The 17,579-nt window shown below is 37.1% G+C and overlaps 2 protein-coding genes across 2 annotated transcripts; one reads left to right on the top strand and one right to left on the bottom strand.

The window, feature by feature from the left end:
• Positions 1-1,196, bottom strand: LOC125231082. Its single transcript, XM_048136427.1, has 3 exons — positions 1,062-1,196; positions 810-989; positions 1-377 (listed from the first exon to the last, which is right to left on the bottom strand). Exons 1-3 carry the CDS (start codon positions 1,108-1,110, stop codon positions 160-162), a joined length of 447 nt encoding a protein of 148 aa, XP_047992384.1. The 5' UTR covers positions 1,111-1,196; the 3' UTR covers positions 1-159.
• Positions 1,197-3,081: 1,885 nt separating this feature from the next.
• LOC125231081 lies at positions 3,082-4,242 on the top strand. The gene is made up of 3 exons (XM_048136426.1): positions 3,082-3,241; positions 3,332-3,493; positions 3,795-4,242. Exons 1-3 carry the CDS (start codon positions 3,181-3,183, stop codon positions 4,019-4,021), a joined length of 450 nt encoding a protein of 149 aa, XP_047992383.1. The 5' UTR covers positions 3,082-3,180; the 3' UTR covers positions 4,022-4,242.
• The last annotated feature ends 13,337 nt before the right edge of the window (positions 4,243-17,579 follow it).

Here is a 17,579-nt window from a genome sequence, read left to right as displayed (position 1 = left end):
ATTAAAGATAGACTTTAGATAGATTAAAGAGAGAGATAAGTACTCAATGTTAACAAAATTATTGTTTGTAATCATTCTATTTGTGGTTTTAAAATCTTGGCATGGAAAGCTCAAACCCATTTTCAGTCATGTTAACTTTGAAACTGCAACTTAACTACATCACAATAAAACTTTGTGCAAGTACACTAAAACTATGGTACCCAAAGTCAGTGCAACAGAAGAGCTAATGAATGAAGAACCGTTACATTCATCTGAAGCGCAGTAACACTCCTCCCAGTAGACACCATTCTCGTATACCCCCCAGTTACACACTGTTGTCACTCCGGTGTCTGCTACAGAGGCACAGCGGCGGATCACTTGACGCCATCTGCCGTCCCCTGGAAAAATATACAGAGTGACTAAATAATATGTTTGTCCGGTATTTCACTTAAATAATTTTTATTGGTACACTTTACCCTGATAACATAACCCTAACTGAGCTTGTTCATTAGAAGTTCGATTTCTTGGTAACTCCAGAGACATTTTGAGTAACGCCAGAGACACAAAAATAAAAGCAATATGTTTGGGTATTTGAAACAATGATAACAGAGCAAAAAATAAAAGCTTATGGATATTTGTCGGTTTCATGAATATAATTCAAAACCACTGGAGTTAGTATGACCAAAAAGTATTGTGTTCTCTTTTCAAGTAACAACTATTTTGTGATGATCTATATTAGTTATGAACTTATGATGATAACTCATGTACGAATTAAGACTCAATTAATATAGCCAATAATATAAAATATAGAGCTTACATTAAATACTTACAAATAAACCCTTTAGGTCCCTGCTGAGTCAGTTTCATGCAGAACGCTCCCTGTATATTCGTTTCTTCGCTGTAGCAGTCCACTGCTATATGACTGTTTCTGTCGAACGATTTATAAGCACCGCAAGTATCTTCTTGCAAATTCTGCGACGACGCACATTGATAACATCTTACGCTGAAAACTAAAACAGTTGTTTAATTATAAAATGTCCTCATAAAATAACAAGCAAATTATGAATGAAATCAGTATTTACCTGCTGGCAAAGTACAAGCGAAAATCAAAGCACTGTATAAAGGTGTCATATTTATAATATTCTCTTTAAATAAGCATGTAAATACGTTAATTATTTTACAAAACAAAGTCGTAAACTCAACGCACGACAAGACACTTCAACAGTTTTGAAACAGAAATGAATGAAATGAATGATTAGAACGAAATGAATGAACACACCCAATAGCTAGTGTTGTAACCACAATTTGTATATTTTACGGTTTTTAATGGTTTATTACAAGAATCTTATATACATACTGGATGTTGCACGCCGAACATTACTTTGAAGCCAGAAAATTTGACCTTGAATTACGTCACGCCGGTCTTGCATCTCTTTCTTTAGGGTGTCCATGATTAAGCATACATTAGGGATATCCCGCGGAATTTGACGTATTACATCTCTCGACACAGGCTTAAAACCTTTGAACCTCCGTTTTGACAATATTCTCAGCTTGATATGATATTGATATGTGTTAAAATGTCAAATATTAATATTAGCGCCATCTATCTGAGCGTACCTACCCCAAAGGTGTATCGCCATCTAGCTCACCGTACCTTTTTCTGTATGGTTTTGAGGTACGTTTTTTTCTTAGACTTTATCTGTCTATACGGAGTTACATAAGTATTTGTCTTTTACTAACTGACACCTGTGTTTATTAAAGCATGCAATGGAATATATATTTTAGTGTTTTGGTCACTTTAAACCATCACAATAATATTTTGGTAGTAACTATTGGGAAAACTAATCCCAGTACCTATCAACCCCCGGTGTGGTAATTAACAATGTGGGGGAAATCCCAGTAGTTAGGACAGGTAAAATTTCTAAATTTCTTTCTGTGTCATAATCTTCAGGCTTAAAGTGCAAATCTGCAAATTGTCGAACGCTCTGAAACATTTCCTTTTATCGGTACAATCGACAGCCAACAGCCAATGCTGCCTCCTTCCTTCATCTTTTGGAACACTGAAAAGTTTAATATTATTCATGTTAATTGTAAAGACATAAATTATATAAAGTTGGTATTATTATACTGTGATATGAACCATGAACATAGAAACCGTACCAAGTTGATAGATTTAGCTCCATTCAATAAGAGTAAATACCATGCAAGAAAAAAGATTGGTCACCCTAGTCGTAAAACCACACATAGCATTATTTTTCTTTAAAGGTCATATTTATCGTTCTAAACCTATTCGTGGGAATTTTGATATAATTTGAGACAATGAAAACAATATAATGATAAGAAGTAACCAAGATTACAAGCAAAATAGAAGAAAATTTATTGCCAGTGAGGTTTATGAACATTTTGGTAAAATAAGTACTTACTTGTGAAATTTTACGTCGGATTTCGGTTTCCATTTACTTCCACAATGGTTCACTATGCAATATATAGCTCAGAACTTAAGTAAATCGTCGAAAAACGTTTATTTTGCAAAATAAATCTCTGAATCGGTGAATGAATTTTGACAATTCTGACATATCGGGCATATTTTTTTATTATTAGTGTTCCCATAGTACGCAGGAGGTAAATACCGGAGAAATAAGGTTTTTGATTGAGTTTTTTTTTGTATAATACAAAGAAAAGTAAGTCAATTTGATTGAAGAATGTTTTATACGTTTTTTTTATTAACTTATCTGGCAATACATCACAGTGTTGGAATGAGATAGAACATAGGAGTAAAGGTGAATGAACCTGGCTTCAACTCATTGGTCGGCACGCACTATCCAGAGATATATATAAAATTCTTGGTTTATTATTATGAACATCATTCCTCATTCTGAGTTCAAAAAAATGTCTGGGCACATTTAGCTAAGTGAAATTGATAAGTTGATATCATGTGGCATCCGCCGCATCCGTCCGTCTTGCCTAAATTGGTCAATCTAAAAAACGGTGCGAAAAATTGTCCCGTTTGGCCTGACCTTTATCACAATTATCGCAATGCATACTTCTCAGGACAACACTATAAATGAACACAGCGTGCTTTCTTTATCTGTGGTAATGTTAACATCTGTCAAACTGACGACAAAAAGTGAATTTCAAACGTTCGCCCAAAATTTATATTTTGTTAATTCTTGTATGAAATCCTTATAGATATAGACGAAAATGCATGAATTTTGTAAGATTATTGTCTGTCTGTCTATCATCTTCGCCTTGACGCCCTACGGTAATATTTACTCGTAATTTATTAAGAATTTGTCAACCGCACCACACCCATTAATATGTTGAGGTTGTTATGGTTTAATTTTGGTTTCAGCGTCTGCGATAAAATGTTGGAATTGCCGATCAAATAATGATCCCAAGTGCGCTGACCCCTTCGACAACAGCACTGTCCCCATAACGGACTGCGTGCAAGAAAAGGGACTGCCTCATTTGCCGGGCGTGAGGCCGACTATGTGTCGCAAAATTAGACAAAAAGGTAAGTCGTTCATGAATTAATCTTTATTATTTCTTAAATAAATAAGTCTAAAAAAGTAACTGGTTTGTTATCTTATTACTTATGTTTATTAAATTAAGTGCTTGGGCAATCTTTCTACCGTTGTTTAATAACCAGACCAGTAGCAGCATTGTGGTCTTGATAGCTTATGTTTGTGTTGTTTGTTCTGTTTATTATAGCCATAGTCAACAGAGGCTCTGTAATTTAATGGTCAAAAACATTTTTAAGAGTTACTGGCTTTCAAATTTTTATCATCCTAAATGACCCATGTTTTGGTTTCCAGTAAACGGAGAATGGCGTTACTTCAGAGACTGCGCTTACCTCGGTGAAGTGGGCATCCAAGGGGACGAGAGATTCTGCCTAATGAGAACTGGTACTTACAACATATTCCTAGAGTACTGCACATGTAACAGTAAAGATGGCTGTAATGCATCATACATGATCACACCAACTCCTCTGATGTTGCTGTTGTTAGTTGGCATCAGTTGCTTATTGAAATTGTTTTCTTAGTATACATTGCCAAGTGACATTATTTTAGATCTACCGAAACATCACTTCCATAGTTTCATAATAATATCCAATCATCGATTTGCTGTTTTTTGAAACATTTAATAGATGTTTATTTGTTTAACCCATAACCACTGACATGTTTGGTAGCAAGTTATCAAAACCATGTAGTCATAACATTAGGCACTGGTCCCACCGCGAGCCAGTAAGCTATGAGTTATCGGCTTCAAAAACAAACAAAAGATAAGCACTCCCGTGCAAATAAAAGAGACACGGCAATTTAGATAGCTCGCCGCTGGGCGAGTTACTATAAACATCGCCGTGTCTCTTTTATTTACACGGGAGTGATTATCTTTTCTTCGTTTTTATAGCTGATAGCTCATAGCTTACTAGCTCGCGGTGGGACCAGTGCCTTAACAACTTATCAAAATGTTATGGAGTTGTCTGTGTTCATTCAGGTGGTGATAGGCAAACAGACACAACACACACAAAATTGTTTTCTCTTTTTACACAATTTTGTTTTCATTCAACCCCTTAATTGCTAAGAGTGGCTCTTACACTTGAACGCTTTCATGTGATCTGCCTGGCTTTTTTGGGAATCCAGGTGTGAGTTTATATATGTGTGTATAACATTAATGTACCATAATCATATACCAGTGGTTCAGGGTTAACTGTAGTTCCATATTTGCTGTAGAAATAAGTATAATTCGTTTTAAACCATACTTTTGTAGGGTTTTATTAACCCCTTCCAACATTTCAAATTGTGATTAACATACTAGGTTATACTATAGATTCTAGTATATTTCTATAGTATAGAAATATAGACAGGTTTGGCCTGTCAAAGTGGATAATCATAAATATTCACATGTAGTACATAAATTTTTGAAGAAGACTAGAATTTCCCATTTAGTGCAATACCTATTGGTTTATTTCCTAATTTGATGTTTCAAAAGTATTTTACAGGAATTTGTATGTATGAAATCAAAATATTACAAATAAGCTACATAATTTTAAAGTAAACGGGACTTAATTGTGTAAACACTTACATTTTTATTTGGCTCGACGTTTCGAACATCACATAATATGTTCATGATCACAGGTAGACTGGTGAGGAGTTGCATCAGCATCTTCTAGCCGCGCGAATTTTAAATAAGCTACAGCTAAAATATACCTTTTATGAAGTTATGACTTGCACAATGTAAAAAAATACTTCTGAGGTAAAGAACAAAAATGACTGAATATTAAAATTGACACACACTTGTGCCTAAGTACTAAAATGTACATGTAGTGCCTTCTAGACTAGACTTGTGAATCTCATATTCCTGTACAAACATTAGAATAAGTTGATTTTTTATTGTATAACAATATGTATGTAATCAGAATTTGATCTTATAATTATGATCCCAGTATTTATTTTCTATCTTAGGCTAGGCTGTTTATAATATGGATATAAAAGTAAAATACAAAAACACATACAAAACAATATAAAATAAACATATAAACACATTATAAAAAACCTAACCTAGGGTGCCGCCAGCAGCGGGGCAGGGCCCAAGCTGCCGGTGGTTAGGGCTGCAGAGAGAGGAACCGTCGGACTATCCGCGCCGTGTCCAAGATCACCGCCTTCTGCATCTGGCCCTTGATCCAGCCACCTAGCGAGAGTCTCTTAAGATGTTGGTCGAGACTCTTCGCTATGAGACCGTTCGCTGAAACGACTATCGGAACAATGATCGTTGAATCAACATCCCACATGGCGGTTATCTCGTGAGCCAAGTCTAGGTACTTACTGGACTTGTCCTTCTCGGCTTTCACGAGATTCTCATCATGGGGGATGGTGATGTCAACGAGCACTGCCCGGCGTTGCAGTCGATCTATTATCACAATGTCAGGCTTATTGGCTACAATAGTCCTGTCAGTGATAATAGATCGATCCCAATAGAGCGTGGCACGACCATTTTCAAGAACTGGCGCAGGTAAGTACTTGTAGTACGGTACTTCGCGGTCCACAAGGCCGTATTGAAGAGCAAGTTGCTGGTGAATAATCCTGGCTACGAGATTATGTCTGTGCAAGTACTCGCCGTTAGCAAGATGAGAACAACCGGAAATGATATGCCTGAGTGACTCTCCGGGACGGCGGCATGCCCGACAAATGTCGACCGTACCGTCCTTCAGGATATATTTCCGGTAGTTGTTCGTCATCATAACTTCGTCCGCAATTGCACAGGCAAAACCCTCGGTTTCTCCGAAGAGGTCCCCGAATCGTAACCAGTTCACCGATGCGAGCAGGTCTACATCGGGTCCCGTGAGGGCCTTGTAGAACCGCCCGTGTAGCTGCTTGCTCTCCCATACCGCCTTGCGGTCCGCAGTACTTAGTACCACAGGTTTGCGCCAGTTCTCTTTCGCCAAGGAGAGCGGCGTGAGGTTTCCGTCAACTGCCACCACATCACGATGCATCCCACACTCGTTGTTAAGGAAGTAATTCCTGAGATTGTACACCTCACGGTTGTGGAGATCTTTGGCGTTTAGGAAGCCTCGACCTCCGCACTTCCGTGGGATGTACAATCTCATAACAGACGAGCGCGGGTGTAACATACGATGTGTGGTAAGCAGTGAACGGACCCTCCGATCCAGGGCGTCCAGCTCAGTCTGGGTCCACCGTAGTATGCCAAAGGAGTATGTGAGTAGAGGCATTACCCAGGCGTTAAAGGCGCGCACTTTGTTGCCTCCTGACAAAAGACTGTTAAGGACTTTTGTGAGCCGACTGAAAAAGCGCTCCTTCACCGACCGTCTAATGCCAACATCCTCAATACCCAACGACTGTGACATACCAAGGTACTTATAGGTTTCTGATTCAGAGATAGATCTGAACGACATCGTCTCAGAAAGTTGAAAATGTTCTGAATTTACAACCTCCCCCCGCTGTACATGCATGACCGCACACTTATCGACACCAAACTCCATTCTGATGGCGGTACTGAAAACTTCTGTGGTTTTCAATAGTACCATCAGGTCTTGGGTGTTCGGTGCAAATAGTTTGAGATCGTCCATGTATAGAAGGTGAGAGATGACTTCACCCTCTCTCCGAAGCCGGCAACCTAGCCCAGAATCCTTCAGCAGCGTGCTGAGGGGATTCAGAGCTAGGCAGAACCATAATGGACTCAAACTGTCACCCTGGAATATTCCTCGCTCAATCCTTATGAAGTCCTGCGGGCCAGGGGGGCCATCCCTGCCTCCTGGTTGACGAAGGACTGTGGTCCACTGCCCCATACATGCAGCCAGGAAGGATATTAAAGCTGCATCAAGTTTATACAGCTCCAATACCCTTCTCAGCCATGAATGAGGCACCGAATCATAGGCCTTCTTATAGTCAATCCAAGCGGCCGAGATGGCTCCCCTGTTCCGCCGAACTTGTTGGCAGATGGTCATGTCTATGAGGAGGAGCTCTTTAGTACCACGGGACCCAACCCTACATCCATTTTGAGCGGGAGCCAGAATGTTGTTAGCGACAATATGCGCGTTAATTTTTGCTCTCAAAATGGATGTAAGGAGCTTGTAAAGTGTAGGCAAGCACGTAATGGGTCTGTAGTTTTTTGCTTCCGTGGTACTACCGGACTTATAGAGCAGGAAAGTAACACCAGTTGTTAGGGAAGGTGGGAGAGAACCAAGATCGAGGGCTTGTTGAAATTGCGTTGCCAAACGCGAGTGCGAGCATCGAAACCATTTTAGCCAGAAGTTGTGCAATCCGTCCGGTCCAGGACTTTTCCAGTTCTGGGCCGTACGGGTAGCACAACTTACGTCGTCGGGGCTGATGGTGATAGCCCCCATAGGTTCGATGTTCTCGCACTCGCGTTCGACAACGGTCATCCACTCACTCTCCGTGTGTTCGACGGGCACCGACCAGATGCTACGCCAGAAATCAGACATGGCAGTAGCATCCGGCAGCCGCACGTCAGACACACGAGGGTCGGTTTCCTCCCACCTTAATTATGATTATTATTAATCTATTTACCTACATTCAAAATATCGTCACTACTTTTAAAAAATCTCGTATCTCACGCTGTTCCTCAAAGTTAAAACGCAGTAAGTCTACATGCATTCAATACATACTTACTACAATTTTCTTTTCATTGACAGACGAAGATACAAGTTTTTTTAACACTTTCGCTACCAAGAACCCGACTGTCGGGTACACCGCTCGTAGAAGCGTAGCCGATTACATGGGGAAACCCGTATGTAGCGAAAATGTCGTAGCGCCGCGTAGAGCCCGGTTTCGAAAGTGTTAAAGTAGTGACTATACGTATTTATAGTTTAATTTTGTTTATAATATTAGTGTTGTGTGACTTGATTTGAGAAGAAAAAAAATGTATATTATAGTTAAAATATATATTTTTTGAAATTCAATATTAGTAAGATGAAAATCTGTGGCAATAAGACTGCACTCCGTCCATTGCATTTTTATATTTAGTGACTGTAGTTATACTTCAGTGTAGAAATAAAAGTTTTTTATGAAATTTAATGTATATTTTTTATATTAGTGTTAAGAACCTCTTTAGGGCACCACTAAAATAATTAAACCTGTAGGAGTTAACTAACTAGACTTATCTACATCTAGAACTATAATATTTCTGGGCTTGTTTTCTACGGCTAGCCAAAGGTTTACTTAACCCTTAATTTGGCAGACATAGAAACATTAAAAATACCGTTTTTTTTTGTTGAATACTATTTTTATGGGTCATAAGGAGCCCCAAAAAAATAATGAAAAAAATCATAATCTTTCAGTTTTTCAGGAAAATTATGGTGTGTGTGTGGATTGAGTGAGCACCTTCCGAAAATAAAAAAAAATATGCTGATCATTTAGTAAAAGTTCTAAAACAATTGTAAAACGAATCTCTGAATTTGTAAAAAGATAAATCAAAAGATACAGCCATTAACATGTGCTCACTCAGTTCTCACAAACTACCAACGAAAACAGTGAATATATTCATTTAACATATAATATTTATATACTAACATTTAGTAAAAAATAGGCCAACCTACCTCTATAAATATTAGATCACCTAGTGACGTATTAAATTTTTTACAAATAGTTTCTTATGCTCACTCAATCCACACACTTTTGAAAAGCCGAATTTTGATGAAAAACATAAGATTTAGACCGCTATTATATGTGTATAGTTTAGTAAAAGTGAAATGGGAATTTGTAAAATACAAAACGAACCACTAACGTGTCAGGTTTTTTATAATAAATTTTTGTAAGTGCTCACTCAGTCCACACGTTTTGAGAAAGTTAAAAATGTAAATATCTTACGATTTGTAGCACCTAAGACACTCGAAAGTACTTCAACATTTAGTAAAAATTTTTACTAAATATCCACCATCTAATATTTTATATTCCTTGTCTGGTTTTAAAGATATTCAGACATAACTTTTCTCATACAAATGTATCAAGTAGGGTGACCACACTATGTCGGCTCCTGATTTTCCCCACCTTCCCATTGTCATATTGAGATTTGGGAGTTTCGTTCAATTTTGATAATAGTTTACCGGATTTGTAAGTGGGAGGGAGAAAAGAATAACTATTTCTCGCTCCCACTTACAAATCCGGTACGCTCATCTGTTAGCGCGATTAGATTACCAGGTTCTGGTTTCTTACTAGTGAAGTATTATATTCTTTGTTTCTTACCAATTATCATTCATGTCCTTTTTAATGCATGCATGTCGATATGGTTATTATCCTGACGTCGATAAAAATTACACAATACACATCATCACTAGGCCAAGAACATAACCTAAAAACAGTTTGCAGATGGATAATTAATATGGTATTAGTTTAATATTATCAAAATTGAACGAACGAAACTCCCCAATCTCAATATGACAATGGGAAGGTGGGGAAAATCAGGAGCCGACATAGTGTAGTCACCCTACTTGATACATTTGTATGAGAAAAGTTATGTCTGAATATCTTTAAAACCAGACAACGAATATAAAATATTAGATGGTGGATATTTAGTAAAAATTTTTACTAAATGTTGAAGTACTTTCGAGTGTCTTAGGTGCTACAAATCGTAAGATATTTACATTTTTAACTTTCTCAAAACGTGTGGACTGAGTGAGCACTTACAAAAATTTATTATAAAAAAACCTGACACGTTAGTGGTTCGTTTTGTATTTTACAAATTCCCATTTCACTTTTACTAAACTATACACATATAATAGCGGTCTAAATCTTATGTTTTTCATCTAAATTCGGCTTTTCAAAAGTGTGTGGATTGAGTGAGCATAAGAAACTATTTGTAAAAAATTTAATACGTCACTAGGTGATCTAATATTTATAGAGGTAGGTTGGCCTATTTTTTACTAAATGTTAGTATATAAATATTATATGTTAAATGAATATATTCACTGTTTTCGTTGGTAGTTTGTGAGAACTGAGTGAGCACATGTTAATGGCTGTATCTTTTGATTTATCTTTTTACAAATTCAGAGATTCGTTTTACAATTGTTTTAGAACTTTTACTAAATGATCAGCATATTTTTTTTTATTTTCGGAAGGTGCTCACTCAATCCACACACACACAAATTATGTTCGGTGTGGCGAACACTGCCAGCTAATCAAGAATTAAAAGTGTGAAATAATTTGCTATATAAATGTTAAGAAATATACAAATTTTTAGTAGAAAATGAACATAAAAGTATTGTCTACACTTTGTGTGCCCTTTTTGTACTTTGTGACCCCGAAACTAGACCTCCTTCGTAATGTTGACACCGAATATCCCGGTACTCTTGGAGACGGTAAGGGGAATGTCCTGGAATTTAGGCGCTACGTTATGTCAAATGGGGTTTTATATGCGGAAAATGTGCAAAACTTCTTACTGGGGTTCAACTAGACGACATTATGTTTACTCCACTCGGATACCTGCTCAAGAGAGGCATCGATTTGAGACACAAGTTGCATTCTGCTTTCCAAAACCTGCTCACGATAGGCATTTGCACGACCTGTGTACTGGCTATCATCTGTGCTGTCATCCGCATAGCAATAGATATTGCTAGTTTCTAGCTTATCATTGATATGAAGGATGAACATGGTCGGTGATAGCATAGATCCTTGGGGTACACCTCCGTTAATGGGCCGGATTTCTGAGTATTGATCGTCGATGAAAACTGAAATGCTTCGCCCAGGTAGAAAGCCGGCGACCCACGTGCAAATCCTTTCTGGGAGCCCGTACGAGGGTAGCTTGGGGAGATGCGTCTTATGATAAACTCTATCAAAAACCTTAGGTAGCGATATCTAGGCTAACTGCCAGTGCCTCTCCCTTGTTCTCAATGGCGGTGGCCCAACTATAAGTATACCAAAAGAACACCAGCGCCACGACCATGGCGGAAGCCGTATTGCCGGTCACTATAATCTGGTGTTCTTTAGGTACGCCAAGAGCTGGTTATTAACCACTTACTTCATTGCCTTGAGAGAAGAGAGGTTCTCTCATCTGGGCCTCAATGGGCCGACAGAGTGTAGGGTTTGTGCGATCACCCTTCTTTGTGGTTGGATGGACTCAAGCAGTCTTTCAGGATGACGAGCATTTACCTGAGCAGTATGAATGCCAAAAAACGCGAATTAAAACTGGGGTAAGCTCCGCAGCGCACGTTTTTAGCACAATAGCTGGAATACCATCAGGCCCATTGGACTTATTGACAACGAGGGCAAAAAGTGCATGCCTAACTACACTTTGAGTGAAGCGAACCTCGGATGAGAGTATTGAGATTTTTTTACTTGGATGAATGATGATGGATGAATCTACTCTTAGAAAGTATTTTTGGGGAAGTGGGAAGACTCATGAGGAAAAGGGGTCTGAATCCTCGCTGTAGGACCTTCCTTATGCACATCCATCGCGCTTCAACACGGTAACGCGGCAAGAACAGTGATAGGTACTTCTGCATCGGGATGTGCGTAATTAGGTTAGAGTTAGCTATTAATTTTTTTTTATTTAGACATCATATTAATGTAATTTAATTTACTTTTGTGCTCTTTTGTGAAATAAATATTTTGGTATAAGGTCCACCGATAAGTTGGCAATGTTCGTCACACCGAACATGCAACCCTGGAATTCAAACACTGCGTAGCTGGCGGTGTTCGCCACACCGAACATGCAACAAACCTACTATTTCACTGTGAAGATGGCAGTGTTCGGTACCACGAACATGACTTTTTAAGTGTCACTGTCACTAAATTAAGACTTACACTAAACTAGAAACTCTTTAGTACGATTAATTACCTCATTGGTAACCGATAAATGTCGTTTTTATTAATGTGACACCATAAAAATCTAATATAATGTCATAAATAACTTGATGATATTTCGCGGTTGCCGTCTTGCCGCGATTTTGCGTGCACTGCTGACATACGAATATTGTGACAGCAATGAACTAATTTTCTACCAATTAAAATAATACAAAGCTACAATTTGAGTCGAAAGAAATATAAACAAAGATGAAAATGTGACCAGTAGATTTTTTTGAAATGTATGTTCGCCACAGCGAACACTGTCCAATTAAGGGTTAATGGGATGTGCTGTACTATGTATGTGTGTGTTCAACTATGGTGTAATTCTATGGCAATAGTTATTGCTCCTCTTCTTTGTCCTACCCATGTTCCCAGTTTATCTGGGGTCGGGTCTCCCTGTACACTTGCGCCAGAGAACTCGTTTCTGGGTTGTCTGAGTACTTAGGTTGTCCCGGTCCATCTCTTTATTTATTGCTCCATTTTAATTCCTTCTGCTGCACGACTTTGATGTGTCTGTTAGCTGTAGTTGATGCAACTGAGGCCAGGTGGCCTGCACATTATAATAAATAATAAATATTGGGGACACCTTACACAGATCACTTTTTACTCCAATTGCTGTTTTTATGTATGATTTGCTATAGGTATAATATTTTAATTTACGTGATTATTCCGATACTGTATAAATATTACTCTAATTGGTGAACTGAAAAAATGACTTGTATATATAGATTAAGATCATCATTTGCATGTCACTTTGCGACGAGGTAGTTGATACTCACTTTTATGTAAAAATATGTAAACCTGCATGCACACTATCTTATGCAAATAAATGAATTATGAATTATCAACTTAGCCCCAAACTAAGCAAAGCTTGTACTAAGGGTGCTAAGCGACGATATACATACTTATATTATATACATAAAACATCCATGACTCAGGAAAAATATCTGTGTTCATCACACAAATAAATGCCCTTACCGGGATTTGAACCCAGGACCGCGGCAGGGTCACTACCGACTGAGCCAGACCGGCCGTCAGCCATGAGCCAGACATTGTAAGTAGGTACTAGATAGAGAAAAAAATAAGCGTGTTACAAAACACGGAGAAACTAAAAAGCCAAAAATAATAAACCTTTAAATTCAGATTTCTTGTCGGATTGCAATAATCTAAACATCCCAATTAAAAACAAATCCATTATTTTTGTAGTCGGTACCAGACCTGTTCGTCGCCTTGCTATTTCCTGTTTGCCCCACCCAACCATACTCAGGCTGGCCCCGACTCCAAAAATAATTGATTTGTTTTTAATTGGGATGTTTAGATTATTGCAATCCGATAAGAAATCTGAATTTAAAGGTTTATTATTTTTGGCTTTTTAGTTTCTCCGTGTTTTGTAACACGCTTATTTTTGAAGGCGGTTTTATTTTTTGTTAAAAAGTTTATTTATTTGTTGATTTTTAGTGGTTCCTAGTGATATTATATGTATCAGTCCGAATATATGTACAGTAGTGAAAGAATTAATCTTTAACTCCTAACCATTGAGGAGTTGACCTTCCATCATCAGCTCAGCCACATAAAATTATTACCAGCAGGCGTAAATACTGGTGTACCTTTGAAAAATACACTAAAAACATTACATGTGCCTATAACATTTGAAGAGTTCCCTCGATTTCTCCAAGATCCCATCATCAGACCCCGACTTGGTGCCAATGGGACCATCTCGGGGTTATACCCATATGATCAAAAAAAAAATTATGAAAATCGGTCCACGATTTTCGGAGATATCGAGTAACATACATACAAAAAAAAATAAAAAAAAAATTCAGTTGAATTGAGAACCTCCTCCTTTTTTGAAGTCGGTTAAAAATGATCTACAAAGTCGTTCGGCATGAGTGGGACACCATAACACATGTAGATACTAGATACAAGTGCATGATGAATTTATAAATGAATTCATTCATTATTTGTCCATGCAATTTCGCAGCTCACTGTACATAGCATTGTCTCGTACCGGTATGCAGATTAGCACAGTGTAAAAAAATAAAACATCTCATTAGGCTAGGTTAAACTTTATTAAAGTTAGCACCTTTCTTAAATTAGTAAAAATTGTCCAGATACTTACTTTTAAGAAATAACGTTGATTTACAAAACGGAATTTAAAAAAATGTCATAATAAAAAAAACACAAGAAGTAGGTACGGATTTTTTCCCCTCACTAGCTCGGAAACACGTGTTTTGTTCTTTAATACCAGCGGGTAAAAACGCATTTTATCCACTAGTGGGTAAAGTAATTTAACTTTGAATAAAGTCAAATTAACTGCTTTAAAATTGATTTTTGTAGGTGAATCTAGTAATAAAGATGATTTACCACCAGTGGAACTACTGGAAGCAGTGATAAACGCATTTTTTGCGTTGTAGTTTCCTCGCTATAGTGAAGGGAAAAGTTTTGTGTTACACTCGGGTGCAAATGTATTTTACTCCTCGTGTGTTAAAAAACTCGCAAGTTCAGGATTCTATTCTCGAACCACTCGCTTCGCTCGTGGTTCAACTATAGACTCCTTTCACTTGCTCGTTTTTCAATTCCACACTCGGCGTTAAAATACAACTTTGCCCCCTTGTATAACAAATAACTATTATTTTAATGGAAAACACCCTTTGTTATTAAAGTTAACACAATATTTACAACTCATACATTTCACTAACATTTTTTACTTGTCAAAGTTAATAATATCAATTTTGCTGTTTTAAAAAGTATTGCATTCATTTATTCTTACATTTATATGTGCTTTCTTAGTATAAATCTTTATTTAGGTACTACTCAAGCTATCTACAAATACAACGTAAAAATTCTACTGTGAATAAATTTTATCCCACTTATTTTTTGTACACTGGTATGTAAAATAGTACATTACATCAGATGCCGGGAAAATGAGGATTTTCGGCCAAGTGGGTATATACCGGATAGGGATACGAGGCCGGGAATCCGTTTTCACGCCGAGGCATGTATAGTGCTTTTCTCAAACATACAATGAAATAAAATAAAAATGCTCTAAAGGACAATATTTTATAAAAAAAAGTTACTTTGCAGGCCTAGGCCTAAAAATTATATGAAATCCCTTTACAGTTCTCTCGAGTTGTTGCGCCCAAAAAGCGATATTTCCCAGCCCATTTTAAGGAACGTAAAGACAATATTTCATTGCATGTTTGAGAAAATACATTTAAATGCTGGAATTAAGTAGCTACAAAAAGTTAAGTAAGGCACAGCAAAGGCTTGTTCGAATAACAGTTTATAAACATCTTGATTAGCAAATCTTTATTTTTTTATTTATTTGTCCAGTGGCTGTGAGTTCGGGTCTCACCTGAGGCAGAATTTTCCACTGTTAAATCGTCTATTTTAGGTTTAATAATAGCAGATCTTTTTTGACAAATGTAGTAATCGATTAAAAAAATGTTTAACAATGAAAAGTAACTTATATTACGGTGGGTAACTAATTTGGTTCTTTTTATGGAAGTACAGTGAGTTAAGAAAAAAGTTGTAATTATTTTTATTTCTTATTTACAGTAATAAGGTAATCTGTGACCCTCTATTTACTGACGGTATGTATGTAATAAATTATTATTTTGTAATTTTACGATGTTTTGATATTTTACATTTTTAACATGCACCACGAATTTCGTAATCATAAGCGAATATAATTTTTCACCTCACTAGCTCGGAAAGAACTTTTTTATTCTTTAAAAACAGACAGCAAAATCGCATTTTATCCACAAGAGTGCAAAGAATATTTGAACTATTTTTATATTAGAATAGTTACTTTTTTATTAAATATAATTTCTTCTAAAGGCATGTCCCAGACAGGACAATTTTCTCCCTATGCTTAAATTGTCTTAACAAATCATGTGATGCGAACGTAAGAATAATTTCATATCGAATTATATCCGACTAAAAACATTAAATTCAAACAATTTTTACCATAAAACACTTGAAATCGTAGGTACAAGAAATTGTATTTTTGACTCTTCCAGTGTAATTATTCAGAACGCACCTTAAGTAACATTGCAATCTCAAAACGCGTGAAACGGAACGCACCCAAATATAATTTTCTTCTTGATTCTTTATTTGAAACTTTTGTGGTGTCGGTCGGTGCATCGTGGAAATTGTAATAAACGCAAATTGACTTATTTCTGTGCAATTATGTTCCAGTTTTATTGCGTGTTTCCTCGCTTTAGTGAGGTGAAAAGTTATGTGCTATATACACACGGGATACAAAGTTATTTTACCTCGTGTGTATTGCAACACTCTCTACGCTCAGGATTCTATTTTTGAACTACTCGCTTCGCTCAGGATTCTATTTTCGAACCACTCGCTTCGCTCGTGGTTCAACCATAGAATCCATTCGCTAGCTCGTAGTTCAACCTTAGAATCCATTCGCTAGTTCGTGTTGCAATTCCACACTCGGTTAAAATACAACTTTGTTCCCTTGTATAACAAATAACTATAAAAGGTGAAATATTAAATCAGTTTATACGTTATGTATCTATTCGCAAGGCAAGCTATAGAGATACATATATATGATAATGACCATGGCTGCCTACATATTACTATACAGCTGTATACCTAAATTACCGATGCGTATCCAATTTCCACTTTGTAAATATCAAAACATCAGAATATCTTATCACAAATGCTAAAACAAAATCGAATCGGGTCCCGAAAAGACTGACCTGCGAAAGCTATCAATATGAAGTAAACAACATTCCACCTTGTGCCTTTTTTGTTGATTACGCAAACCAGTCCGTTCAGGCTGTGATTAACCTTTTGAACGCCATATTATATAAACTATATTGTACACCAAATGTTTGTAAACATTTTAGCAGCCATTGTATTCGTTGGAACTTGAATTTGCTTTATGAAATAGGTACCTGCCTGATGGTTTATTGATATTCATACCATAACTACCTAAATACTGGTGGCCCATTTGAGCGCTCGATTACGTCACTCAAAAGTCTTTCTGAAATACGAGCGTTAGGAATTGGAAATCTAGTTCTATGTAATAGTAGAATTTAAATGCTTATTATAGTAGTGAATAATTGCCAAGAGTGGTTACTGAAATGTGCTATACCTACACCGTTTGGGAATGCAGTCGTGAGTTTATGTATGAAATCGAGCGGTTGGAATTAAAAAATCAGCACCCTCCAGTCACAATCGCTCATGTCTCCGCCGGCTTAAGTTTTATGAGCACTAATGTTTTGATACCTAATCAAATATCAGGCTTATGAATTG

This window comes from Leguminivora glycinivorella, chromosome 11 (genome assembly GCF_023078275.1).
Source record: "Leguminivora glycinivorella isolate SPB_JAAS2020 chromosome 11, LegGlyc_1.1, whole genome shotgun sequence".
NCBI classification, from domain to species: domain Eukaryota; kingdom Metazoa; phylum Arthropoda; class Insecta; order Lepidoptera; family Tortricidae; genus Leguminivora; species Leguminivora glycinivorella.
This window is presented reverse-complemented; position numbering and strand designations above follow the sequence as displayed.